We start from the raw sequence: 27922 nt of genomic DNA on the forward strand, positions 1-27922 counted from the left end.
AATATGGCCCAAATAGCACAAAACCAGTTTGGGCCATCTAAAGCACTTTTGGTTGTGGTATCTTACATGTGACCCAGATCTGTCAACCAGGAGCCCAAGTGTCACCGTCCCATGTGGTGTCTGGGTCGGATTTGGGCCAAATCTGCACCAGAAACCACTTCACTATAGGCTTTTGGGAAAATGCAGTTGGTTTCACATCCTAATGTTTCTGCTCGATTAATTCCAGTGCGTGATCTGACGCAGAGGTCCGTGTCTTCGCCATGGTTCTCACTCCTGTGGCACGTTTGCTCTCTATTTGCTCAATCAAAGGATGGCCATTTATCATCGAGGGAGACAGCCTCGTATTTTCTACCTTGCCCGCTCGGTTCCAGCACCAAATTCAGCATTTTTATGGAAAACTGCAGTCATTTTGATTGATGAAATCCAAAGATGTCCACAACAATCCGGGGGATCCCCAACTGTGGCGCACCGGCGGGGTGCTCCAGTGTTGTCATTGTTCCGCAGAAAGAAAGGAGCGCGTCCGGAGAACACCAGGGTAAAAAAAAAATCACGATTTCCAGTTCAAAAGGGGCAGAAAGCAGCGATTCTTTACAGGCAGTGGGAAAGTGGAGGAAACCCTTTTTCCCACTTGCACACGAAAACAATACTTGCTCGGCTTTTCCCCTCTTGACGCATTCAGCCATAAAGACACGGCCTAATAGAAACAGGCCAGAATAATGAATTGATTATTTTACTGTGAGGGCTTGATGTTATTTGTGTTCTCGCCTCTGCAGCTGAATGGCTCCTGCAACAACATCCCCCTGCATTCATCCGATTTGCGCATACAGAGCCCGGCCTCATTGTGTGTCATGTCGCCGCGTAAAAAGTAAAATAACTCTCCCTTAAAACTGATTTCCGAGCAGCTTTTATTTACCCGGGGCTTGTCTTGTTTGCGGATGATTCATAATGTCACGAGAAATGTCACCTGTCTGGCCCTAATTGGCACCTTCTGTTATTAATACCGGGAGTGTGGCTCCCTCTTGCACCCGCACAAATCAGCCTATATTGCGTACTTAATACAGCGTCACCCAGAGGGAGATTCAATAAATCTCCCTTTAACGGCGCTTCCCCTCCAAACTCCTCCAGGCGAGTGGAGGCCGTGTCAAGATTGCGATTGTGCGCCAGTGCTTAGGACCAGCTGCTCCCAGGACAGACAGGCCCTTGTCAATTAGGCGGTGACAAGCAGGTCCACAGGCTGCCTGCAGGCACCCCGGCCGCCAGCAGTGTACAGTCCCCGCAATTAGTATCCATTTCTGTCGAGACCTCCTCGGAGCGCGCAGACACAGGGCGCGTAAATGGCCAAACATTGTCCGAATAACACCGAGAGCCACAGACGACGACGCGTAATGGGCCCGTGTTAACTGCGAGTCGAGCGGAAACACAAACGTTTGAATTCAGGGAGAGGAGCAGATGAACCCGGGTTGGTTTCTCCAGTAAAGATAAACCAACCTCAAACATGGCTCCACTCATATTATCACTGATAGATGCACTTGGATGGGGAGGAAGAATTATATTATCGCCTGTTGGGGCGATAATATATTTATTTTATATATGGACCTATACCCACCTCTCTGGTTGGGTCACCAGGTTCTAATAAAATCCTTTTGGCAGGTGTTTATCCTGTTGATGCTTTGACATTAATGAGCCATCACGTCTGCAGCTATACATGTTACATAATAAACTGCAGACCTACTGTTTATGAATAATTATGATAAAATCCTTTTGGCCGGTGTTGATCCTGTTGATGCTTTACTGTCTGCTATTATAAATGTAAACAGATCATTAATAAAGGGTTTGAATTTGTAATCATGACTTTCATCTTCAGACCTGATGATTATTCTACCTGTTATGAATGACTTATTAAAAACCACAGAATTGTAAGGGATGGTCCTTTATAGATCAGCTATAAGCCATTTATAAGAAAAAAGATGAGGTTGTTAAACGTTATTAATGCATTAATATGGGGATTTAATTGTCAGTTTAACCGTTGAATTTGTTAATAAGAGAGAAATTGATTGTTTGTGGTCCAGGGAATCTGCAGAACTTGCCAAATTTAGTTTTCTCAATCTGACATCCTGAAATGTGTAAATATGAATGTCTTATAGCTGCTTTATGCTTTATTTATCATTAACAAGCCTCTGGTGTTACTGTATAGGCCTTTATCAAAAGTAAATTATGATCAGATTTTGATTTACAGTCACAAGAATCAAAGTAAACTTGGTGCCTCGAAGCTTGGACCAAAGGAGTGAGTTCCTATGAGAGAGTAAATAAATGTCAGGCCAGCACTGTCACAACACTGACAGCCCATAGAGGGATGGCTCACCGAGCCCCTTTTGTAAGTGGTGTCACCACAAGCAGCTGGTGGTGGCATTCCCGGGCCTCGGACGCTGGCCTTTGGCCCCTGGGGGGTTGGACTCCGGACAGGGCGGTCCAGTCGTCTCCACAGCGCCGTGGTAGCTCAGGTCAGCGGGGCCAAGTTTCCAGCAGGAGAAGCTGGGGCCGAGTCCGCGAACAAAAACCCCAGAGCTCGCCAGGCCAGTGGGATCATTAGTATGAGCGTTTGTTTAACTAATTAGCAAGCTGGGCCGCCAGAGGGAGGCTTGTATAGGCGACATGGACGTCATATATGAAAAAGGTATATGGGCATCCGTCATTGTGCGTCAACGGAGCATGAATGCAGTTTGCAGAATGTGACCGAAGCGCAGGAACCCAGTGAAGTCTGTGTAGGAAGCCTCGGCGTTTAGAGGGCATTAAAGGAACACTTCATAATTCATCACAAGGATCATGATGCTCCGGCTCCAAGACATCCTTCTGGTTTCCAGCAAATTAAGCAGTCAGCAAGAGTTTGGGCGAGCGGACTTCATGCGTTCGTGCACAATAGGTCGTTATTTTCGGGTTGGATGGGGGGGGTAGATGATTCCGCAGGGTTCAAAGTACAGGACGGGGACAGGGCAGCGCACTGAAGTTCAAGAACAGTGCAAACAGCACATGCCAACAAAAGGAGCCACAGAGCATTCAGCTGCGGTGGGGCAGGAGAAGAGCTAAGGGGGGGGTGGGGGGGACGAGGAGGAGGGTCCCGCTTTAAATATGGGAAAGTTTGGGGAACGAGGTCGAGGGGTCAAGAAAAGTCAACAAGAGAGCAGTCTTGATGACAGAAGGAATTTAATATCAAAAATACATAAATCTTCAAGTGAGGGCAGGCGCATAATGGGCACAATGGAGGCGAGTGTTAGAGTCAACACAGATTTAGTTGTTGGTGATTAAATAGATTAGGCCAAGTTGTTAACATTTAACACAAAACGTTGGCACTAGAATAGAGGTTGAGCAGAATGGAAGGGGGACAGGGCGGCCACGACATGCAGAGAGACAGCTCATGTGCTGGGACCGATCCGGCGCTTAACCTGGCACCTTTCACGGACGTGTCTTTACGCACCGATGCAGCAGAAACTGTTGCAAAAATAGACTAATCGTTAATCCCATTTAAGCTTGATTTTGACTTTGAAAGTATATAATCTGTTGACAGTTTTATATACGCGCTGCTTCACACGAGACTTCCTCGCGTGTGGTTTAAAGGAGGAGTTTTTGTTTCGCTTTTACGCACGGACTTTACGCATTGTGTGAATTAAAAAAAAACAACTCCAGCTTGTTGAATCCCGATGCCACTGCACGGATATCTCACTTCTGGTTGAATGCAGAGATGAGCTGTCCCACCCTGCAGTAAATAGGCCCACGCTTGTCTCCACATCCCCTATGACCACTGGACGCAGCTGAGAACTCTGTCTGACCTTCGCCCTCGCCCCTGCGAAGCCCTGCGAGTTCCCCGGCAGCCGCAGACAACTCTGAATTCCATAATTCTTCGCGAAAAGGCACTATTAGGGAAAAATCCTTCCTTTTTGACAATTTAATAGTGCAAACTAATCATCTGGTTGACACGGGCCATTTATCTCCGTGCACGCAGACAAAGACAAGGCCTTTTCCATAGGTTCGTCTGGAACTGTGGAGTCAGACCAGCCTCTATTTTGAGATCAAGTGCACAATAAAAGCATTGTGACTGCCTAATGGCTATGTTTGTGAAGCCACCCAAAACCCAGTTTATTAAATACATTTTTTTCCTTTTTTCTTTTGTGGAGAGAATGAAAGATAGACCAACGTGGCGTCACTGCAGCAGAGCCTGTTCCAACGAGAAGCAGAAAGGTACGGACAAAAAAAATTAAACTTAGTTTGGATTCTTAAAGCAATCAAAACACGAAACAAGAGAAAAGATGAGGAATAAAAAAATATGTATAAAAAAACTGGGCACTGCAAAATTGCTTAAACCCCCCAAGTTATGAATTCGTTTCTGAATCAATTAAGCGGTGCAGGCATTTTCCAAACATCCTCTTGCGGGAGTAACAAGACAGGGAAATTGATCCGGGGAGACCTCACCTCTCCGTGCGCCTCAATAACAGAGACATCAGCCTCTCCCGACGACTGTATAATTTTTAATATATATGCAATAAATGTTCAATTTGTTTCCAGAAATGACGGGAAATAATAACGTCAAATTTTAAAGCCATCCATTACAGCCAAACAATGCGCATGCATGCATACTTAGTCCAACGCAGAGTGCTTTGATTAATTCACGTTTTGATTGTGTTTGATAAAGCAATAACGTTACAGCGCACGATCTGTGGACCATTTTCCCTCCTAGAAAAAACAAATATGATGGAGGCAGCTCAGATATTCGTTTTTTTGTTTTGTTTTGTTGTCCAGTTGTGAGTCAAAGGGAGAATTAAACACACAATTATCCAAATTATAAATGACGTGTTATCACAGCTGACACACACACAAAAGATCCTCAGGCTCCACAGAAATCTAATTTTGATTTCAAATAATCCGCTCTTAATGTTTTACAAATTCATCAATTTCTAATTAGCCGATTAAAAATGACCTTTGACTTCTGGAATAAAAAACTAGTCCTATAACTGTTTTTATAACTTCCTCACAGCTGCAGATTATAATATCAGAGATGTTTCCTCATAAAGGATCAACGTGCTGTTAAACTGATGTTAAAACATATATTGAAAATTGTGGATTATTTCACTTTAACTCAAGCTGAAACTCTGAAAGTCTTCGTATGAACTTTAAACTGACAGTAAGTGGTCTCTATCTTAAAAGATCCAGTGAATAAAAGGTCACAGTCAGTTTTTAGTCCCACATTCAATCAGTCTGCTCACACAAAGAGGAGAACAGTGCAGGTACAGCGGTGGGCCGGGGGTCTCGGATCCTAGACCCTGACACAAAGTGCATTAAGTTGGCTGATCTCTCTCAAACCATTTGATTAATTCACTCCCTTTCAAACCCGAGCGAGCAAGGAGTGGAGGGGACGTGACCAATGACATAATGGGCTTCTGTCAAACAGCCTTGCAAAACGCCCAGACCATTTGTGGTGACAATCCTGATGCCATCAGTTCCATTATAGGGCCCCATTCAGCCCAGAAACAAACATAGCTTTACTCCCCAAAAGGAGCGAGAAGTCTGCTTTCTGGTGGATTCTCTTTGCTTTGGGGACGTCAGTGGTTTTTGTCTCAGGACATCAGATTATCTTCAGCATTTAAATAATTGTTTCAGCAAATATTATATTTTAGGAATCTGGTACCGTTTTTATATAAAAAGAAATCAACATTTTCCTACTTCGTTTTTAAAATTAGCAGGACAGCTCTTCTCTGACATTATATGTTGCTATGTGCAGGGTTCACACGTCTCACGTATGGGGAGAGCGTGGCCTAGGGGATAGAGCGGGTGCTCTGAAGAAGGTTGCCGGTTCGAATCCCACTCTATCCCATCTGCATGCCTAAGTGTCCTTGGCAAGATACTGAACCCCTAGATGGCCCCTCATAAAATGATGAGTGTTCTAAAAATGTAAGTCGCTTTGGATAAAAGCGTCAGCTAAATGACATGTAATGTAATGTAATGTCTCCAGTTGAGAGGTGAGATTTCAGTGTTGTGAGATGTGCTTGTGAGATGTGCTTGCACACATGCACAGAAGAGAAGAAGGATAAGATGGTTTCTGAGTCCTTTCTGCAGCGACGGTGCTGTAAAATGGATGAACCTGCGTGTGTGGAGAGCTGAGAGGTAGAATCTGGTCTCATGCATTTCAACAACCTTGTTTGGAAAGCCCAAATTTGAGCCAGGAAACATGAATAAACAGGATGTGCAGATGATGATCTGCACAAATCAAAGTAGTTGAAATGATCTAATACTCAGAGTCAACATGTGGGTTTTAGTTTTTTGCACATTTATCACCTTGATACAAGTATGAGTCCAACATATGATATTTAAATGTTGCATAATTCAATGTAATTGGGTGAATTTTTAAATATTAAAGTTGCAGAAATAATATCTCTGCAGAAATAAGCATCACTTTTTTTTCCTCTTTGCTGCAAAATAGTTGTCAGATATCTGCCTGTTGCGATTCTTCTTTGAAACTTGTAATCTTCCATAAATAATTCGCTATAGTTTATTCCAATGTGCCACTAAAGTCAGAAAACTAAGGTTGTTGCAGAATTGAAACTAAATCAGCCTCGACCTCCTTTCTGTCGGAAATACGATAGTTTTTTAAATAATGACAGTGACAGATAATATAAATAATAATAATAATAAAATGTCTTACATTTTTGCACACTTTCCGAAAAGAGCAGCCTCGATTTTGCATTTAATTTATTTATCTTTATTTATTTCGTCTTTTCTTTCTACTTCAAAGCCTCAAACACAATGAAAATACAAACATGTGAAAAAGACCTTAAATAATGATCGACATCATGAAATCCTCTTGATCAGCTTGTGAAACGCCTCCTTGTATAAGAGGCACAAAGACTTAAAAGCCTGTGGATATTGTCTCTTGAACCAGTTCGGGTGAAATCCACCGTGTCCTTCTCTTCCTACACATCAAACTCATCTTTTCTTCCACTCGTCTTCCTCGCTTGTCCCGATTTTCCTCCCCTTCCACAACCTGTTTGTTTTGGCCCAATGGACTTTTGCACGCGCTTTTCATTTCAACACAAACACACACACAGGCGTTTTATTTCTGTTCTTTCTTTTCTCCTCAGTCTCTTCACTCAACTTTTCCTTTGCGGCCTTTTAAAAACCGTTGATGCAGAAGCTTTGATGGGAAAAGACTGAAGAAGGAAAACCTCTTCATTTAAACCCATGTAAGAAAGATCAGGGTAACACTATGTATTATTATTATTGTATTTTAGGTGTGTTAGTAAACCTGATAATATAAGTTAATAATAATATTCATATTATAATAATATCGAGAACTGTTGAACTCTATAAATTGTAAAAATAAGAATTAACAGCAATAGAAAAAAGAATACAATAAATAATCATATAAATAAACTATTATCTATCTTACAGAAATGATTATTCCCATGATACTCGAGTCACATCATCTGACTCATTTGTTGAAGGATGTATTGCAAAAATAACTAGTAAACATGCTATTCATTTAATTTCCAATATAACGTTGGGTATATATATATATATTAAAACAATTATTATTATATTTTAAGCTGCAGTGAACACGTCTTTATGAACCGCCTGAGTACAGAGATGAAGAAAATCTCGTAAATTCTCCTCAATTCTGCCATTTTTAAATGTCTGAAGAAATAAAAATAAAAGGGTTTATATTAAATGTTTTATTCTTTGAATAAGAAAATAATTAATGATATCACCATATATTCATATTAATGATAAGCTATTAGTTTAAAAAATGCTTTTATCTGAAGTGTGTTAGTTCAGGTGGCAACAAATGGGATTTCTTTACGATAGAAAACGTATTTTTAAATTAACATAAGCGATAATGTCCCTGTAGTATTCCCTTGGTAACAGGTTATGCGGCAGCTCAGCTCTTATGAGACTCTTAACATCGTATTCCTGCAGAGAAACATCTGTATTTGAATCCGCTAACCGCTCTGAGGGTTTACACCTGTCTGACAAACACATCGCAGCTTCTGTCGGTGCTTCCTCGGGATCTCGGCCAAATTAAAAGTCGGGCACAAAACGTTGTCTCATTTAAATTCTCACCTTGAGCTCTCTGGTGACTGTTAATGGTCCGAGAGGAGCTGACGCTTAAAAAACCCATCAAGGTCTGTTCCCAGTGAGCGACAGGCTCCGGAACTGTCTAATGCAGCAGATTACACCACAGAATAAAGAAGGAAAAGATAGAAAACACGCTGTTGTCACGAGGTAAACACAGAAAACACACATGCACTCTGCAGCCTTACCTACTCTGTGAGCTGAGCTGAGTCTCCGCAGTTTAATTACTATTCATTTCCACGCCGCAGATAGTGTCAAAAACTCTGCGACTATTTCTCAGAGGTTTCCCTTTAACAAGTGGAAACTTAGTGTCCTCCTGCACCATTTTATACATGATGAGCCGTCAGTAATGGGATTATTAAACAAAAACGTTTCAGGCGCTGGCGTTAACCTTTTTTAATGCCTAATTAGGTTTTGCAAAGAAATAATTAGATTCTACAGTGCTTACACTGCCTATATTTTCAAATGGCATCTGCAGCAAACACAGCGGCAACCACGACACCGCTGCAGACAATCTGTGGATAGACGCGCCGCAGTGGAAGTCAGATGTAAGGTTTTAAAACATGTTGCGACCGAATAAGGAAAGTTAAAAGGTAAAATAATTATCTCACGCAGGCTACACGCCAAAACCGCACCAGCGCCATTCCCTTAGTGGAGGGCGCCCTCCTCTGGCAGTCTAAGGAACAGTTACATTGCATACAGGAGAGGATCATTTCGGATAAAATCAAAAGCAAAGATGCAAAATGCCATTCTGCTTTTTTGAACTCGATTCTTAAAGTATTAAAGGCCAAATACTCTACAGCCATAAATTCTACCTCTTTGACAGACGCATGTGGGCGTTGACCTCGGCGCAGGCGCACTCTGCACATCTCCTCTTCCTCCTGTTTTTCAGATGAGGCGATGGAATCATTGGCTGCAGACTAGAGCACAATAAAGCTCTGTGGAAATCAAAGTGCAGCTTGATCTGGATCATGCAACATTTTCCAAAACGTTTCAAGAGACTCACTTGTTCCTCTCGTGTGATTCATCCCTGTAACATCCTGCTAAATTCCCCCATAACAAAAATCCAAATGTTTCTATGTTTATATTATATTATGTGAAGCACTAGAACAAATGTCTATATGTGTTGTAATACCTGCGGATGTGGAAAGTGTGATTATTGTGTTTCTGGCTTTTATTTTCTTATCTTCTGATATATGGACCTATGGGTTTGCAATAAAGCTTAACAGCAATCTATCTATCTCTCCATCTCTCCATATTTATTCATCTGCCTGTCTGTCTGTCTGTCTGTCTGTCTGTTTGTCTGCTTGTACATCTGTCCAGATGTGTAGTTAATTTATTGTCCACTAGAGGAACACCGTGTCCTCTGAAGCACGTCTACACAAGTCTCGCGAGACCTCGCCGTGTTCTCGCAGCGGAAGGTCAGCTGACCTCCATCCTGTCACCAGTAGCTTACAGTCCCTGTGTCGTGTGTGTTAGCCTGGTGTGTTAGCCCGGCACGGAACCTAACGTCTCGACACTGTAACCCCGGTGAGTGATTCTTTCCCCTGACACGCACCGAGCAGAAGCACCAGCGGTTCGCCTCCTTCAAACCTCCGGCACCGGGAACGTTATTTTAAAAAGGTGCCGAAAGAAGCGAGAGGCTAGGAAGCTAACGTTAGCTCACATGCTAGTAACGATGGAAACAGAATATTCTAGAGTCACCTGCTGTGCTAGCCGCTAACAGCGTTAGCATCCATTCATTAGATCCAGACAGATCACTGACCACTGGTTAATGATTCAACACGTCACATAAAGCATGACGTCAGTTCATGCCGTTATTCCAAATTGAATTAAACCACGTTTTTCTTCATTTAACTCAGATTAGTGGATGCTAGCTGAGCTAATGTAGCTACATCCCCATCAGTGCACGCACCAGTGAGTGAATTAAGATTCCTGATAACTGGGATTATAAGCTTTTAAAACGGGGTATCGTGTAAAAAGGGTGAAATCGTGAATGTTTTCTTTAATCTCCAGTGGAAGTAACGTTAGTCTTTAACCATCAGACCACCAGTACCTCAAGGCCACAGTTCCACCACTGGTTCTTTCACTGGAAGCAGATACTGAATTAAAGTGGGTTTTATATTCAGTTTTAAATATAGAAATGGTGATAAATGTATTTATTCCATGAGGTAACTTCCTGCGTTATTCCATCATCATCATCATCATTTGTAAAACCACTCAGTCCTTTGAACATATAAACTCAGGATGTTTATATTTGTTGCACTGCTGTGGGATTTCATTATAAATCATCATCATAGTTATATCTATTCTAGATCAAAAGAGCTCAACAGATACTGAGTTGTATCCCTGACTCATGCATGAGATTTTTATCTTGTAAACTAATCTACATTTTCCAAATAATTTCCAACCCGTGTTTTAAACTCTACTGTCATGAATTGTCCCTTATCAATTTTATATTGAAGTGATCATTGATTGTTGTTTGATTGCAGCTCTACTATCACAGATACAAGTGATGAAACTGAAGAATGAACTCTTGTTGGTATGTGTTGTCAGTATTGTTTTCTAATGTGCCTCTACTCTTCTACAGAAACACCCCCCACACTCCCAAAGATGGCTGACACTAACCAACAGAGTCCTCCTCCTCCTCCCCCTCCTCAGTTAGGGCCTGTGGTAAGTTCACTGTTGCTTCAGCTATTTGTCCAATTCACACGTTTACAGATACTTGTCAAGGTAAATTGTTTGTGTTGTGTTCTTTGTGGCTCTGAAGGGACTTTGCTCTTGTTTCTCTGTTTACATTACAACACGCATGTTTTGTTGCATCCTGGTCATTGTTGTCATCAGCCTCTCACACTGTTATTAGAGTCTATCACTCTAAACATTAAAACTTCTCCTGCAAAACTCGCAGCACTGGCTTTTAATGTTAACTCACAGTATGAGTATGATGTGGGTAAACAAGCTTGACAAATCTTCTCATTGTGAGTTTAACTGACATCATGAATCTTGAGGCTCTTAATGACGGGATTCATTTTCAGCCTGGAGTGTCTTTATAGTGTGGAGGTATTTTTCTGTCCACTTAATCCAAACACACAGCTTAGTTTCTCTGTAATAAGGTTTTATGCATTTGCAAGTCAGCACAGCTTTATTCACCACCACAGCTCTTATGATTAATGTGAATTTTGATTCCTCAAACTTTGTATACAAACCAGTCAGTTTATGTAGAACCTATTGTTAAAATATAAAGATTGTCGAACTTTTTCAATGTCAGCTGACGCAGAAGGTTTTTTAATGAGTTACAGCTGCATCTCATGACCTGACTTCTGATGAAAGGGTGGTAGAATTAAGTCTAAGATTAAATTAAGTTGTTGTTGGGCGGGTTTATTGTGAGAGTTGAGTGAACCAGACTGAACCAATCGGTGAACACGCTTTTACTACAGAGAACCGAAGCTTCCTCCTGTCATTTCAAATATAAAAAATTATAAAACAGCACATTATATCAGTTAAAATAAACAATCCATCACTTAGCCTGGTTCTCAGCGACACTGAACATCTTTCACACATGTTGGTTATTATAAATGATAGAGCAGGTTCAACTCTTATTATCACATTACCGCTCTACATATATATTCCTGAATCGTGTATTTCTTTCTTCCTCAGCAATTTTTAATGAGCAACAAGCTTGAAACTGCAATGTGGCTGTCTCGACTCTTCACCGTCTACTGCTCCGTAATGTTTATTCTACCGTTATTGGGGTGAGTGAACTTGTTTCTGTAATAGTGTACCAACATCATTAAAACTGACCGACACCTTTGCACTGCTTACGGCTCAGTCTCCTTTCCTCCACCCTGAAAAGATATCTTAATATTTGCTTGTGTGTTTCAGACCCTATGCAGCAGCAAACTTCTACCAGAGAGCCTTGTTAGCGAACGCCCTCACCAGTGCTCTTCGCCTGCATCAAAGACTTCCACGCTTCCAGCTGAGCAGAGCGTTCCTGGCACAGGCTCTTCAAGAGGACAGCTGCCACTACCTTCTCTACTCACTCATCCTGGTCAACTCATCTCCCATCACCAGTATCCTTTCATCCGTTTATCCTGGAAATACACAGAAAGTGACATGCATAGTGTTGTTTACTGTAACTTGGTTAACTAAAGGATATCATGCAGCGATGCTGAATACAAGACATTTGGTTTCGAGGTTTTTTATTGAGTTGATAACATAATCTAAAAGACGTCTGCAAGGACTGCATGACTAGTCCTTAAATGAAAGGCGTAAATACATGTGTTCCATTGTTACTTAAGATGCAGCTACAATGCTAAACTGGAGTAGTGTGTGGAAGTTTCTTCTTTGTGTGAAGGATCTCTTTTTGTCTGCCTGTTTGTCACTGCCAGTTTTCTCTGAGACAGCCAAAAAACACTGCATCGCGTAATCAGATTTCTCTGAATAAACTGGTTACTGAAGTGAATTAAAACTTAGCGATCACAATAACACGGCTGCTCTCTGCACATTTAGTGGATCCTCAGAATATCACATGACATTAAATAGTGTATTACATTGAGGCTTTCCAGAGGATTCACCGTATAGCACATGCTTCCATTTTCTCACAATTTCAACAATTAATGTATAATATGTTTTACCATAACTAACAGTCATGCAGCCACAGAGACTAATTTGTGTGGGTGGATAATTCATGTTTTTCTGTTGATCTTTAACTCTTGTGTCCAGTGAGCATTTTCCCAGTCTTCCTCTTCTCCTTGCTTCATGCAACTACCTACACAAAGAAAGTGCTGGATGTGAGTATGAGGCTGCAGTCACCTGCTGTGACTTATAATGCTGATTATTAAAATGTCTGACAGCACGCTGAATATTATTTAACACCCGGGGGGAACATTACCAGCAGCCAAATGGTGTTTTAATTATCTACTCAATCAAAGGGCCACTGCTCAGGGACCCAATTCCACCTAAAAATCTAATAAAAGGGATGATTGATAATGTAATTCCTCTACCTTCACCTCCCTGTATCAGTAAACACTGCACCTCACTGGAAACTTACCAACAGCTCTGTTGTCAACCTCTGACTCTGTTCTTTTCTCTCGCAGTCCGTGGGCCCCAACAGCTTGATGTTCGTCAGAAACCTCCTGGACAAACTAACAGCCAATCAGCAGAATATTCTCAAGTTCATCGCCTGCAATGAGATCTTCTTGATGCCGGCCACTGGGTTCATGCTTTTCAGGTATTTGCTCACAAATGAAGTTGAAAAGTTATTAATTATCAAGAGATATTCTGCTTGTATGTGCGTCTGGATTAGTGACACAGTGGTGGAAGAGCTGACTGGTGTCACACACATTCATCAGTTTGTTAATCTTTAATTGCCAAAAGTACTTTGGACGGATTATGAAAAACCAAACTGACCAGTTCACCATGTTGTCTGATATTTTTAAGTCCACAAAACATTTTGGATTTTTGTCACTGCTCCTGTAAAAGCAGTTTTCAAAGAACCTAAGTAAATCAGCCACCATGTTCTGATACTCCCGATTTCCATATGCAAATTTCCATTGAAGCCGAAATAACTACTAGTCCAGACAGTTTAATGGATTACATTTGTTTACCTGTTATTGCACTGAAGAGAATTATCACAACATTTAAAAGATGTGTTATTGTTTGTTGTTGGAATATTGAATGACCCATAGTTGTGTAATGTTGTTTTTTCACTCATGTCCTTCCTTTCTTTTTAACAGTGGCCAGGGAAGCTTGCTCCTACCTTTCATTTACTACAGATTTCTCACTCTCCGCTACACATCCAGAAGAAACCCATACTGCCGGTAAGATGTGTAATAATAGAATATTATCATAACATCTCATGTTAATGAGGATATACATCATCAAGGTTGAAGAGTGTTTTAAACTCAAAGGTTTGACATGTTTAAAGCAACAGGAATGTCTTGACCTTGCATGTGTGGGATCTGATAATGTGGCTGCAATACTGTTAGTGTCTCACATCAGCTCAACTCATCTCAGATACAGATACAGATAACAGGAGATGTCAGTACAGACATGTCAGACGTATGTTTGAGGTAAATCAGAAACTGTCACTGGTACATTTTGTCCATGAGGGTTTACTAATCATTTTCAAACTGACAAACTGTGGGAAACATGCAGACATGTAGTCGGCAAATAATTCCAGAGAACAAGAGGAGACAGCAGAGATCACTGCTGGATCTCTAAGCTAAACGGGGCGCAGCAGACACGCTGGACTTCTTTTTCCCTGAATTGATCAATAGATATTATTAAATCCAAATGAAATTGTTCCACAAAACAAAACAAACGTGTATTTTCCGTTTCTTTGTCATTTATATAAAATGTACTAAGACATCTGAACAGTATGATCTGATACATTGAATGACAAACCTCAGTTTAAATATCAGAGTGGAGCATTAAATACATTGTCTTCCCACTTCCAGCACCTTGTTCACTGAGCTGCGGATTCTTCTGGAGCATGTCATCATGAAGCCTGCCTGTCCCGCCTTCTTCAGGAGGATGTGCCTCAGCAGTATCGCCTTCATCAGCCGCCTCGCCCCCGCAGCCGTCTGATCGCGCCACGTCAAAGTCCTGTTTTCTTCATATTTGTTTTATTTTTTTCACCATTTAGGATGTGACTTAAACTTTGATGGGGACAGACAATGCCATCAGCAGAAGGAATGGTTTTCTGAATGTCAGGTTTACAGTCTGTGCTCCAACCTCTCTGTATATCTGAGTACAGTTGAAGAGCAACCAGTAATGCACTGAAGTCTCACGGTGATATTTCTTTTCCCATCCTCCTAATGTGACCTCATTCAAGCAGTGGACACCCATCACCTTGTTGCGTTCACTGAGCGAAGCACAGGAAACATCAGCTGTGTTCTTTATTTATCAGCTGTTATTGTTCTTTCCAATTATGTCCTTATTTATTCATGACAATTGCTTATCTTGTGATGAAGCGTTAACATTCAGAGATTAGTAAGTTAATTAATAATGATTCTTACACAGTTATAATAGGATGGAAGGTGGGTGATGTTTGTTGTCTAGTTTCTAGTTTCTTTTTATGTGCAAATCATCTAATGTTGTCTTAATGCCTGAATTATGTTTTCTATCAATGCCATCAACTTATATTTTAACAACATGCAGGATCTTTGTAGGTATGATGTCCAAATGAGGAAAGCGATATCTGCTGTATTTTATAGACAATTTTAAGGTACCAGATACTTTTCTTCGTGAAATGAATTGCACAATGCATGTCGTGTGAATGGCTGCATTCTCTCCTTGTCTCTCGGTTTAAAATGTGTTTTCATTTATTTGTCGCTATTGTAGATTTCTTGCTAATTGTGTTCAAGGTTTTTTTCCTGCCATGTACAATGTTTATTTGCCTACAGACAAACCACATTTTTATTATAACAAGAATGAATTGATCTCTTACTAAACCAATAAAATATGAAAGTATGGTCATGTCGGTTTGTGGTTATTAAATTATCTGTGTACTTAAACTGATTTACAGATCATAAACATTTCTTACAGGGGTTCAGTGGCTTGTCCAAGAACACTTCCATGTGTGGATTTGAGACAGGAATCAAACCACCAACCTTCCAGAAACTCACCCACACAGCAATGTATAGTTTCCACAGTGAGAACCTTCATGTCATGGATCTGTGGTGTGTCTACACTGAACGTTCTTGTCGTACATTAACTCTGGTGTCACGCTGGACTTCACCCTTTTCTGAGTTAAAGTCTGTCACAGCCCCCCCGAGTGTGAAGAAGGTCTGTGACTGAGACACGTAAACCAGGCGTCAGATTGAATTCAGTGCTTTGACATTCAGTGTTTCATTTTGACAGTCTTCCTCTCTACCACCAACACCCCCGGCCCTGAATGACTCGTTTCAACCGTTTTCAGCCCAAACACCTTTTTTAAATACATGGTAAATGGTTTTGTATTTATATGGCGCTCTTCCAGTCTTGGTGACCACTCAAAGCGCCTTACAGTACAGTTTTACATTCACCCATTCACACACATTCATACAGTGCATCTATTTGCAGCACTTTGTTATTCTATGGGGGGCCAGTCAGGGTTCAGCATCTTGCCCAAGGACACTTCGGCATGCAGATGGGTCAGACTGGGGATCAAACTGCCGACCTTCAGGTTGGAGGACGACCACTCTACCCCTCAGCCATGAATGCCTCTACATGAATTGATCCCACAAAAATCTTCACCTCCGTTATTGTAAAAAGCTTAAACTGAAGAAGCTCTCTATATACTTTTTCTTTTATCTCTCTCTCTCTCTCCCTCGCTCTCTTTTCTCCACTGATAATCGTTGTTTTGCCAGTTTTACTCTTGTTGAGGGTTAAGAACAGAAGATGTCGCCCTTTGTTAATCCCTATATGATCAATTGTGATTAGTGAATATGGGCAACACAAATATAATGTGATGATTGATTGTTTTCCAGCTTCAAGCTCTACCTGGAGCATTTTAACTAAATCATATGTACGATACAGTTTTCATATTACAACATGAATTAATTTAAGACGTATTACATGAAGCGAAATTGAGAAAACCCTTTTTAGTTTACACCTGGAGAATAAATGAAATCCTGCTCTATTTATAGGTAGCGCGTCCGCCAATCAGATCACAGCTTCAACTTCCCGACCTCCAGTCTCGTCCAATGGCGTCGCGGCTTGTTGGTGGACACAGCGTTGCTGTTGGCAACAGACATCTGCGTCTCAGAAGCTTCGGTTTTATCAGAATAATCTCGATATTAAGGAACTTCCGGTTCCAGTTTACACCAAACAGCGACGTCTGCTTTGTTCCGGCTTTGTTTTCTTCTTCGTTGGTTGATGTGGTTCGTGAGTTTCTCTTCTGGTTTTAGTTAAAAACACACAGTTGTCGTTCGGATAAATCGCGTTAGCCAATTAGCCTTGCTAGCTAACGTTAGCACACCGGGCTAATCTCCTCGCTTCGGGATAATCCCAGCCCCTCTTGCTTTGTAACCCGGACGGAAGTGTGTTGCTGGTGTGTAGCTGACACATTGTGAGTGTCCACCACTGAACCTCCATGTAGGTTTTATCACCGGACCACCTGTCAGATCTGCCCCAGGTTCCAGCTCTCAGATCCCGGTGGAGAAGGAGGATGGAGCTCCACCTGAATCGAGTGGATTATATCCAGGTAAAGATCATGTGAAGTTTCTGTCACAGTGTTGAGCTGCTCTTTGGTTTGTTTGTAGTTATGTAACGAGAAATGTGTTTGAGACACTTTGATTATCATGCTATTACTCAAGTCCACACTTATATTAATACTATTATTAATTGCTTTTAAGGCTCTTCTCTATGGCCTTACCCCTACTTACATTTAAGACCTTTAAGCACCATATGAGCCAGTTTGTAGTTTCAGATGCTTAAATCCGTTATCTCAGAGCCGTTCCTGATTTTATCTAACTTCTTATTTTATAGGTCTTCTATAAAATGTCATTTATTTAGCATTTTTAACCAATCTGAGACAGTTCCCTATGACAGACTATTCAACTAGCCTATAAATAGATCAAGTGTATTTAGGACATTTTCTCCTCTGGTTCAATACATGGTGGTCTTTCTCCTCAAAGGTTGGCGTGACAACTCAGAAAACGATGAGGCTGCTCCCAGCATTAGGAAAGAAGGCTTCTCAAAAGGTAATTACAATGTCAGAGTTAAACAAGTGCATAACATCTAAAATGAACTTGGTATAGTTTGATATCACAACTTAATTTTGCTTGATTTGTCTCTTCTTGTCTCAGGTTGCTATAGCTGATCACGATGGTATCGTGACATGTTTTGGAATGAAGAAGGGAGAAGCTGTGGTATGTGACCTGGTTAAGATTTTTATTTTATTAATTTACAGCCCTCTGGATCTTAAAATGTTGGTTTTTAGTTTTTAACAGTAAGATATTTGTTTTTATGTTTCAGCCTGTGTTTAAAACACTCCCTGGGCAGAAAATATCCAGATTGGACCTCGGCGGAGCTGCAGGGACGCCGCAGGAGAAGATCTTTGTTTGTTCTGGTTCTCAGGTCCGAGGATTCACAAAGAAAGGGAAACAGTTCCTCACCTTTGATGCCAACCTCACTGAGAACATTAATGCCATGTAATACCTTCCTCTACTTGATTCACTGACTCAGAGCTGTGTGGTTTTTGCTTCGCTGGCTGATGTTTGGTTCTCTCTTTCTTCAGGCACGTCTCAGGAGCTGACCTCTTTGTTTGTGCAAGTTACATCTACAACCACTACTGTGACTGCAAGGACCAGGACTACTATCTCTCTGGAGACAAAATCAATGATATCGCATGTTTGTCATCAGAGAACCTGACGCGCCAAATTCCGATCCTTGCATGCCAAGACCGGGTTCTCAGAGTCCTTCAGGTAAACTAAGCTTTTTACTCTTCTCCGTAGTTCTACCTCAAACACTCAGAGATGAATTGTTTAGGACATGTTTTTCACTCCAGGGATCTGAGCTTGTTTATGACATTGAAGTCCCCGGCCCTCCATCAGTCTTAGAAAGGTACAACAAAGACGGAGGTAAGTTATTAACTTCTCTCTGCTCTGTGTTTTGGGGGGAAAAGCATAAAATATTTTATATGGAACAGACTCAACATAATGTCTGTGATTTCTCTACAGGAGAGGATGTTCTGTTCGGAACTACAGACGGTAAAATTGGTTTGGTCCAGATCGGTGAGCAATCAGCTGCCACCAAATGGGAGATCGACAATGACAAAAAGAAAGGAGGTATGTTTTTCATAGGTCTATACCAGAGAGAAGCATGTGAAATTGATAAATCATGGTGTGTCCAAGAAGCTAAACTGATAATCATGGCTGCTTCATTCCCATAGTATGTTTTCCTTATTGTTGTTGCTTTCACATCACAGTTACTCTTTCCTGTCCCCCATCAGGAATTCTTTGCATTGACACTTTTGACATTATCGGAGATGGAGTGAATGACATTCTGGTGGGAAGGGATGACGGGACAGTGGAAGTTTATGGTTTCGACAGCTCCAGTGAACCCACTTTACGTTTTGACCATGTAAGTTTATTTATATACTCACTCCAAAGACAAAAACTTAGGGCTTTCGTCAATTTCTTAAAAGAAAAATAGTACTCACATTAAATCATTTGTAGCCTTTTCTTAGATGTTTTTAAAAGTCCATTGTCTTTTACAGGATAACGTGATATCCTGATCATAGCACTTCCTTGTTGACGGACAGGTTTTTCTCCCCTCAGGTTCTATCAGAGAGCGTGACTTCCATCCAGGGTGGCTGCGTGGGGAAGGAGTCGTATGATGAGGTCTTGACTGCCACATACACAGGTTTCAAAGTATATTAAAACACATTAAGTTTTCGAACTGTAGTAGTGGCATATTGTAAATAACTGTCATCCCCTTTTCCAGGATGGGTGACTGGTTTAACCACTGAGCCCCAAAAGGCCGAGGCTGGCCCTGGAGACGAGGTCAAGATGAGTAAGGAGACCCAGTCCAAGGTAGAAGCACTCAGGTAATACTACTTCCTTTCTATTTATACAGTATGTTCTTGTACCTTGACTTAAGATGTATACAATAGTTAGAGCATGATTTCAAAATCGATCCATTCTTCAGGTCAGTATGTGGTTCATTATCAGGGCCGAGCTGGACCAGCTGCAGGTCAAGGTCCTGCAGGGACGAGAGCAGTACCAGCAAACGTCTCAGTCCAGCACGGCCGTCTCCGCTGTGCCCGTCTTCAGCATCAACGACAAGTTCACCCTCTGCCAGGATGACGCCAGCTACAGCCTCACGCTGGAGGTGCAGACTGCCATCGACAATCTGCTGCTCCAGGTACTCTCTGCAACCGACCTTCATCCTAACCCCTAGTAACAGTCCAACTTTAAGGTTAAAGATGAATCCAATTTGCAGAGCGACGTCCCCATCGACCTGCTGGATGTGGATAAAAACTCAGCTGTGGTCAGTTTCAGTGAATGTGACTCTGAGGTGAGCCTTGTTAAAACATGCAGTGAAAATAAAGGAAACCAGAAGCCTCTCTCTAACTCTTACCTCTGACTTTCGCAGCAGCCCAATGGGAACTTCCTCTTGGCCACGTACAGATGTCAGGCGAACACAACCAGACTTGAGCTCAAGGTAACAACTACATCAGAACGTGTGTATCAGGGGGAATTTTCTTTTACTTACTGAAGTTAGTGTTTATTAGACCTCATTCACTTTTACAAAAACATCATATCACAATAAGTGCTTGGGTGTGACAGACAGTTCTAAGCTGTATATTATACTAGTTGTTCTGCCACATTCCTGTTCTTGAAAAATGTGTTTTCCTCTATGATAAATTGTTTTCACAGGTGCGGTCCATTGAGGGGCAGTATGGCACCCTGCAGGCCTACATTACCCCAAGACTGCAACCCAAGACCTGCCAGGTCCGCCAGTACCAGATCAAACCTCTGTCCCTCCACCAGCGCACACATAGCATAGACCAAGACAGGTAGAGACTGCTGAGGAATTGTCTTGAGGAGTCTGGACTGAAATCTATATTGAAAATTTTAACATCACTCATTTGGATTCAGGCTGGATTTAGAGCATGATATTGTCAGTGTGTGTGTGTGTGTGTCTGTCCTACAGGCCCATGAACAGGCTCAGTCTGGTGGGGCAGTTCAGTTTTGCTGAGATCCACTCCTGGGTGGTCTTCTGTTTGCCAGAGGTCCCTGAGAAAACACCAGCAGGAGAGAGCATCACTTTTCATTTCCACAACACTTTCCTAGGCACACAGCTTGAAGCCAATTACTGGTAAACACAAGCTCACAGTAGAAAGACCTAATGATTACACATATATGTCTGTGTAGAAATAATGAGATAACTGACAGGGGGTTATACAATTTCATATCCTGCCAAATACCCTAAAAAAGATTTATTTAAATTTAAAATGTTCAGTGGTGATTTGTGTTATTATCTTCTGGGATCTAATCAGCTTGTTCTGTATTCGTAATAAAGCAAAGGAGAGGGTCACTTCAGGTCAGACAACATCTCCACCATCTCCATACTAAGTGATGTCCTCTCTAAAGAAGCTACCAAGAGGAAAATCAATCTCAACAGTTCATATGGTAGGTTTGTATTTGTAATATTCTAATGTTCAGTGTATTATAGTATTGAATCTTGTTTAAATGTCTTTTTGATGATTTATCTTCCAGATATTAACGATGACTCTGTGACCCACACCCTCAAAATGATCCATCCCAAGCTGGAGTGCCAGTTGTTACTGGCTAGAAAGGTTCAGCTTATTGATGCTCTTAAAGTGAGTATAGCTTAAGGGTTTGGGGAATAAAGTTTTGCAGTCTGTTTGAACACTGCAATCTAAAGATTATCCAGAGGAGCTATGTGCAAGAACGCAAATGTCCAAAACTAACTTTATCCTGTCCCCCCGCTCCTTTGGTTGAAGCAACAAGCTCTCAAGCATTTTCTATGTCCACCTCTCTCTTTCCTCTGTTGACAGGAGCTTCAGGTTCACGAGGGGAACGCCGACTTCCTCATCCCAGAGTATCGCAACATCTTAGACGAGTCCGCGGAACTCCTCGAGGAGTACAAGAAGCAGCCGGCACACCTCGAGAGGCTTTATGGTGCAGTGTTTAACTGGCCCATTGAAAATCATCAATGTATTTCACTGTAGTTTATCTTATCCAGAGCATTAGAATGATGATAACTCATAACTTTTGGTTTCTTTGTCTTTCCTGCAGGAATGATCACAGACCTCTTCATTGACAAGTTCAAATTCAAAGGGCAGAATGTGAAAACCAAAGTCTCCTCATTACTGGAGATACTCGATAATTATGACCTAAATTCTCTGTTAGACTTTTTCAGTGAGGCATGATGTCATAGAGTTGAGCTATTTTTGTACAGTAAATACAAATGTTTGGTTTTATGGTAGATGTGTCACGTGTCAAAATGTCCTGTTGTCCTACTGTCCTTTAGAAACTGTTGGATCCTAAATGTTGTGTACATTTTTAAATATTTATAATGTATTTTGATAGCATCTAAAAACAAGAGTAGCAATTAATAAACTACTCAATGTTTCACACATGGTGCAGGTTACTTTTTTAAGTTGTAGCTTCAGTTTAGGTTTGGAGTTTCAGTTACCAAATATAAACAAGTTTAGAAGCACATGTCATGTATATTTTTATATCATAAATATCATGAGTGAATTCATAAAAATGTAATTGTCTTTAATCACTGCAAGATTCATCTTTCTCATATGACAGATGTGTGATTATATTTTTCATACAACACACTCAAATTGAAATCATAAATGATCACCTCTACAAATGTTTGCTTGTAAATATTGATTGTCTAGGTTAACACACAGATTAAAGTGACAAAATAATAAATCATTGTGGACAATGAGCACTTTATTTGTTGATACTACTTTTGTATCTTTACATCACACTATTAATTCAGAACTTGAATTTGTAATGCAGTCGAATTGTGTTGTGCAGTTCTTACTTTTACTAAAATAAAGGAAGTAATGGATCTGAAATAAAACTTTAAAATCAAAAAGGCACCAAATGCTAAAACAACTTCAGGGTTTGTAGCAAACATTAAGTGTTTTGTGTTGTCAATTCATGTAAGGCAGAAGCAGGAGTGTACTTTAGTATCACTGTGTGGTAAACGTTTTTTAATTTTCTATAATTTCAAAAGGGAGAAGGGAAACATGATCACTCTTATCCTCTAACTTCTGTTTCAGACTAATAGTAAAAAATATAACCAAGATATATATTATTACAAGTAGCCCTCATCTTCACCAGCTGTAATTTAAAAAAAGATATGAGTGGCAATACTCCATATTTCTCTCATTGTCACCAAATTCCTGGACCAGACAAACATTGAATTTATCCTATTGATAAATACTGTCTATTTAACCATCATCTGGTATAATTTACTCATCTGTACTTTGTACAGTTTCACTCTTAGAAAGTTATAAAACAATAAATAAATAAATCGGAGCCGAGGAGTTTCCTGCAATTAGACGACATTGGACTCATGTAAGTCAAATCTACATATAGTTGTAAAATCATCATTTGTCTTTGCCGTCAATGCACTTTGTAAACGTTTAAAAGATGCTATATAAATAAAGCTTATTAATATATATACTTGTATGACCCTTTATAATGATGTCAATACTTTAACTGTAACATTTTTATTTAAACTCTGTCACTTCCTCCTCCATTGAGCTGTTGAATGATTTATTTAAAATTTAGTTTGCTTTTGACTTTTTCCTCCATGTGCAACTTTCTCCCTCAAACCTGTTTTGAATTTCTAATCACGCGGATTGTCCCCCTTTCGGATCCCGTACACTCCCGAACGTCACTACCGGCATGGCCTGTGATTGGTCCGTTTCAATCCTCGCGGGCTACTTGAACTGGGAGAAAGAGCGTCAGGGTGTGAATGGACCGAGCTCAGCTGTTCGCTTCTCTTCCTGCAGGTCGCTGGTCAATTCGCGGAGCTTGAATGAGTATGGCGCCTTAACAACTCTTTATTTTCCACCGACCTGCAGATCCCGACCCGCTGGTTGTGCGTGTTTTTACTGGTTTCCCCGCATTTCGCCTGCGCCGTTGCCATTTCAACCGCATCGTGTTGTTTCGTGAACGTTGCTGCAGCAATCCCTCTGCGAGCTAACAGCTAACGCTAGCCTCCGGTCGAGCTCCAGTGCCGCTCTTTGCAAGTCGTTGTTTGTCTATTTTTGTATTCCACCGGGGGGTTAAAGAAGCTCCGAGCAGCAGCGGGAAGCTTCGAGGAACCACCCGCCGGCCGCACAGACATGTCAGGGGCTAACAGGGGAGCGGGCGCCGCGGCGGCTAGCGAGCATCACAACCAGGAGAACACGCTGTCAAGGCTCCGGGGTCCGCTGAAGAGCCGAGCGGCCACCGAGAACCAGGAGAACATGGTCCCGAAGCAGGCGGCCAGCAGGACCGTGCTGGGAGCCCTGCAGAACAACCAGCGGAGCAAAGCCCAGAACCAGCGCGGCACAAAGCAGGTGAGGGTGCTAGGTGGCTCGGCTAGCTGCTGCTGCTGCTAGTGTTTGCTAATGATGACCCGAGCGATAAGGTGCCATTGTGGGGTTTATTAAGGCAACACGCTCCAGTTATCAGGAAACCAGTTGATATTACACACTGCGGATCCACTGCCAGTTACATGCATCCTCTCATTCCCACTAATGTGCAGATTTAAATGCAGCTTCTATTGAGCAACAGCGACTTCTGGTAACCAGGTTGTCCGCCATTTTAATGTCACATATTGTGCACCGTTTACTTTTTGTTGCTGCATTAGTGTGTGTATCCCGCCTTTGTGAAGGCAACAATGAACGTGTAATTAAATAATGCTCCAGCTAATAATATCCCCCGTTAATCCACTGCTAAGTTTAAAAAATGCTAAATTGTATAGAGCACATTTATTTATTGTCCTTCACATAAAGATCACATTAAGCTTATGTCCAAGCTGAAACTTGTTATTCAACTGCAAGTTTATATCGGTAATTTAAATAGTTTAACCTACATTTAACCCAAACTTCTGAAGCATGGGAACCGCAGATTATATTTTATTCATACAAAACCTGCATCCCACCATCTTATCACAAAGCTAGTGGTTGCAGCTTTACTTTAACTCTACTGTATAGTTTCTGCACAGTTTTCACTTGTATTGTATATTTTGTAACCTTCTGCAAAGAAATCCTTCATGACACTGTTTCTAAACTGAACCTTGTTGAATTCATCCAGGAATCATCACAGCAGTTGTCTTGTAAAGAAGATTTCAGCAAAAGCTGTTTCGAGAAGCCCGCTGCCAAGCCGCCCACATTCCAGGTCCACGTTGATGAGCCCGATTGCGCCTGTGTCAAAAAGCCACAGCAGGTGGTCGAAGCTGTCAAAACTAAGTCTGTCGATGATGACTCTGCGCTCGTCGACAGTGCTATGGGACGGCTCCGGCAGCCCCTTGCCACCATTGACATTCCATCGGCGATGGATGTTAGCTTCGGTGCGTTGTGGTTCATGTATAATCTCTGAAATTTCAGTTTCGCATAAAATCTTATTTGTATAAACTGACTTTTGAATGTGCACTAAATGTAAAACTCTTCTGAATAGACTCTCCCATGGACATGTCTGTGGTTGAGGGGGAGGAGAAGCATTCTAATGTAAATGACGTCCCAGAATATGCCGCTGAAATCCACACGTACCTGAGGGAGGTTGAGGTGAGATTTCAAACGCTCCTGTATCTTCACTTCACTGAACCTTGCAGCCCAGCCCAACCCTAACCCAGTAGAGTTGTGTTAAGTTTGCCATTAAATGTTTTGTATGTCACCCAATAGATAAAATCCAGGCCTAAAGCAGGCTACATGAAAAAGCAGCCAGACATCACTAACAGCATGAGGGCCATCCTGGTCGACTGGCTGGTCGAGGTTGGAGAAGAGTACAAGCTGCAGAACGAGACACTTTATTTGGCCGTAAACTATATCGACCGCTTCCTTTCTTCAATGTCCGTCCTGAGGGGGAAGCTTCAGCTCGTCGGCACCGCTGCTATGCTGCTTGCTTCGTATGTGTATTTCAAATCTAAACTTTATTCAGCATTACTTTCTACACAAATGTACATGCAAGCCTTTTCTTTGTGATGTGACTTTAAATCTCCCCATGCAGTAAATTTGAAGAGATCTACCCCCCTGAGGTGGCCGAGTTCGTTTACATCACAGACGACACCTACACCAAGAAGCAAGTGTTGAGAATGGAGCATCTGGTGCTTAAAGTGCTCTCCTTTGATCTGGCCGCGCCAACGATCAACCAGTTTCTCACCCAGTATTTCCAGCACCAGTCTGTTAGCAAACAGGTGGAGAGCATGGCAATGGTGAGCATGCAGCACTTGTATTCCTTTGGCTTTGTCAGACAAATCCCTTACCTTGCTCTTGATGACATTTTCAAACTTGTTTCTTTCCCCCTCAGTACCTCGGAGAGCTCAGTCTGGTTGACTCGGATTCCTTCCTAAAGTACTTGCCATCACAGACGGCTGCTGCAGCCTTAACCCTGGCTAACCACGCACTGACCGGTGGCTCATGGGTGAGTAGTGTCAAAGGTTAACAGGTTCAAATTCCACAAATAAACGCTTCCTACTCAGCTGACGTCCTCTGACCTGCTGGAGATTCACTATGACATGGACATTTTATTTTGCTCATTGATTTGTCTAACCACCACTATATCATTTTCCTTAAATTGGTCAAATCTATCTTCCCAGCTGCATGAGATCATTCAGATATCCCTCTCTGACACAGCAGCTCCAGACATTTGTAAACTCTGACTGGCTCAAAACAGTGTTTGGTCTTAATTAAGACAAAGGGCATGCGTGTCAATTTGCATGTAGAGAAGAGAAGTGAGCTCTGATGACATGTGGTCCCAGGAGACTCATTAAGGGCACATTTCAATCCCCAGTGTGAACACGCATACTTGTGATCAGATCTCTCAGGGTGGATGTTAATGCCAGGTGTGTACTCCTGGTTCTTTGTGAAAGCTTCTGTTGAGAGCTGTTACCAGTTTCTCGTCACTGGAACCAATTGGCTTCCGTTTTACCAACGTGTAAAATTAACTCCGTCGTCTCTTCCTCAGCCCAAGTCTCTGACTGAGATGTCTGGCTACTCCCTGGAAGATCTGATGCCCTGTGTCGAGGATCTGCACCAGACATACATCGCTGCCGCTCAGCATGCCCAGCAGTCTGTCCAGGAGAAGTACAAGACCCCAAAGTAAGTAAACTAAAAACGTGGCATCATTTGCATTGTCGAACTTTTTTAATTGTGTATAAATGTCCTAATATCTTTTTTCTTTTCAGGTACCTAGGTGTTTCTGGCATCGAACCTCCAGCGAAGTTGCAGCTGAACTGACCTCTTCCATTGTCCGTGTAGCCTTTTACCCCCTGTCAGTTTTTTTTAAATTAATTTTTTTCTGATGTAACCCAGTTTTACAATCCGCCCTGCTCTTCTTGGAGTCGTGCTGGATGTTTAGAGTTTTTACTGATATTTTTATATAAAGTCTGACGCTCGTGCCAAGTTGTGCCGGTTGATCAAGCAGTTTTAATGTTGACTTTTTAAATCACAGACAAAATGTAGAGGTTGTGACCCACCACTTGATGCTTCTATCTGCAGCATCTCTGCTCCACCAGATGTCTAAATGTACTCAAACCCAGCAACTTTCACTTTTAATGGTTGAGCTATTGTTGCTGGTTACACTATTTTAAAAAGGCATTTATCTGAGGTTGGCTCCACACGAGCTACAGCTTTTTTGAAAGTGGTGTAACTTAAGTGTTTGGCCTCGTATATGCAGATTAAAGTATATTTTGTCTGTCACTATGGAGTCAGCAGTCTCATTACATTGGTGTCTGGGAAGTTGAAAGCTTTTCAAGGAATCATCTGCACTGTAAACTATGGCTCTTGTAAATAAAATTTCATTTAAAGTAAGACTTCATGTCTGCATCTTTATGGTCATGTTGGACTCAGGGGGGCAGCAGAGGACCGGATTAGGTTTTAGTAGATTTCTTGTTCATGCAGACTTAAAAACTTGATTCATAAAACTAAATTTAAGATGTAATGTCTAAACTTGTAAATTAATTATATATTTATATATTAACACCTAACATGAAAAGGCAACTCGGCTTCGACAATACTGCAATAGCCTTTAGCTGCATTATGGGTCGTTATTGGAAGAAACCTTGTGCTTTATATGGTTTATTAACCTGAGCGTCTAAACACTTGACATTTTAAAAC

General features: G+C 41.5%; 3 protein-coding genes across 3 annotated transcripts; all 3 read left to right on the forward strand.

Moving 5' to 3' along the window:
- Positions 1 to 9508: 9508 nt before the first annotated feature.
- tmem33 (transmembrane protein 33) lies at positions 9509 to 15592 on the forward strand. The gene is made up of 8 exons (XM_062394205.1): positions 9509 to 9648; positions 10709 to 10791; positions 11776 to 11870; positions 12001 to 12188; positions 12841 to 12908; positions 13215 to 13348; positions 13854 to 13937; positions 14577 to 15592. The coding sequence occupies exons 2-8, from the start codon at positions 10732 to 10734 to the stop codon at positions 14704 to 14706; spliced, it is 759 nt and encodes a 252-aa protein (XP_062250189.1). The 5' UTR covers positions 9509 to 9648; positions 10709 to 10731; the 3' UTR covers positions 14707 to 15592.
- Positions 15593 to 16871: 1279 nt separating this feature from the next.
- bbs7 (Bardet-Biedl syndrome 7) lies at positions 16872 to 22541 on the forward strand. Its single transcript, XM_062393125.1, has 19 exons — positions 16872 to 17305; positions 17739 to 17804; positions 17910 to 17972; positions 18079 to 18254; positions 18341 to 18527; positions 18611 to 18683; positions 18783 to 18890; positions 19055 to 19185; positions 19383 to 19467; positions 19549 to 19651; positions 19776 to 19968; positions 20047 to 20121; positions 20200 to 20268; positions 20484 to 20623; positions 20761 to 20925; positions 21130 to 21239; positions 21327 to 21430; positions 21629 to 21752; positions 21870 to 22541. The coding sequence occupies exons 1-19, from the start codon at positions 17270 to 17272 to the stop codon at positions 22001 to 22003; spliced, it is 2142 nt and encodes a 713-aa protein (XP_062249109.1). The 5' UTR covers positions 16872 to 17269; the 3' UTR covers positions 22004 to 22541.
- A 1027-nt stretch (positions 22542 to 23568) lies between these two features.
- ccna2 (cyclin A2) lies at positions 23569 to 27505 on the forward strand. Its single transcript, XM_062393057.1, has 8 exons — positions 23569 to 24163; positions 24903 to 25158; positions 25266 to 25372; positions 25490 to 25713; positions 25815 to 26019; positions 26115 to 26228; positions 26772 to 26905; positions 26992 to 27505. Exons 1-8 carry the CDS (start codon positions 23948 to 23950, stop codon positions 27041 to 27043), a joined length of 1308 nt encoding a protein of 435 aa, XP_062249041.1. The 5' UTR covers positions 23569 to 23947; the 3' UTR covers positions 27044 to 27505.
- The last annotated feature ends 417 nt before the right edge of the window (positions 27506 to 27922 follow it).

This window comes from Platichthys flesus, chromosome 8, assembly GCF_949316205.1.
Source record: "Platichthys flesus chromosome 8, fPlaFle2.1, whole genome shotgun sequence".
In the NCBI taxonomy this organism is placed as follows: Eukaryota; Metazoa; Chordata; class Actinopteri; order Pleuronectiformes; family Pleuronectidae; genus Platichthys; species Platichthys flesus.

What these genes read in the sequence shown, in the direction of transcription:
- tmem33 (XM_062394205.1), top strand. Translation starts at nt 10,732, where the DNA reads ATGGCTGACACTAACCAACAGAGTCCTCCTCCTCCTCCCCCTCCTCAG. An exon ending in CAACTCATCTCCCATCACCA is followed by an intron (nt 12,189 to 12,840) that starts GTATCCTTTCAT and finishes TCTTGTGTCCAG; the next exon opens with TGAGCATTTTCCCAGTCTTC. An exon ending in ACTGGGTTCATGCTTTTCAG is followed by an intron (nt 13,349 to 13,853) that starts GTATTTGCTCAC and finishes TCTTTTTAACAG; the next exon opens with TGGCCAGGGAAGCTTGCTCC.
- bbs7 (XM_062393125.1), top strand. Translation starts at nt 17,270, where the DNA reads ATGGAGCTCCACCTGAATCGAGTGGATTATATCCAG. An exon ending in GAAAGAAGGCTTCTCAAAAG is followed by an intron (nt 17,805 to 17,909) that starts GTAATTACAATG and finishes TTCTTGTCTCAG; the next exon opens with GTTGCTATAGCTGATCACGA. An exon ending in CATAGCATAGACCAAGACAG is followed by an intron (nt 20,624 to 20,760) that starts GTAGAGACTGCT and finishes TCTGTCCTACAG; the next exon opens with GCCCATGAACAGGCTCAGTC.
- ccna2 (XM_062393057.1), top strand. Translation starts at nt 23,948, where the DNA reads ATGTCAGGGGCTAACAGGGGAGCGGGCGCCGCGGCGGCTAGCGAGCAT. An exon ending in ACCAGCGCGGCACAAAGCAG is followed by an intron (nt 24,164 to 24,902) that starts GTGAGGGTGCTA and finishes GAATTCATCCAG; the next exon opens with GAATCATCACAGCAGTTGTC. An exon ending in CGTACCTGAGGGAGGTTGAG is followed by an intron (nt 25,373 to 25,489) that starts GTGAGATTTCAA and finishes GTCACCCAATAG; the next exon opens with ATAAAATCCAGGCCTAAAGC.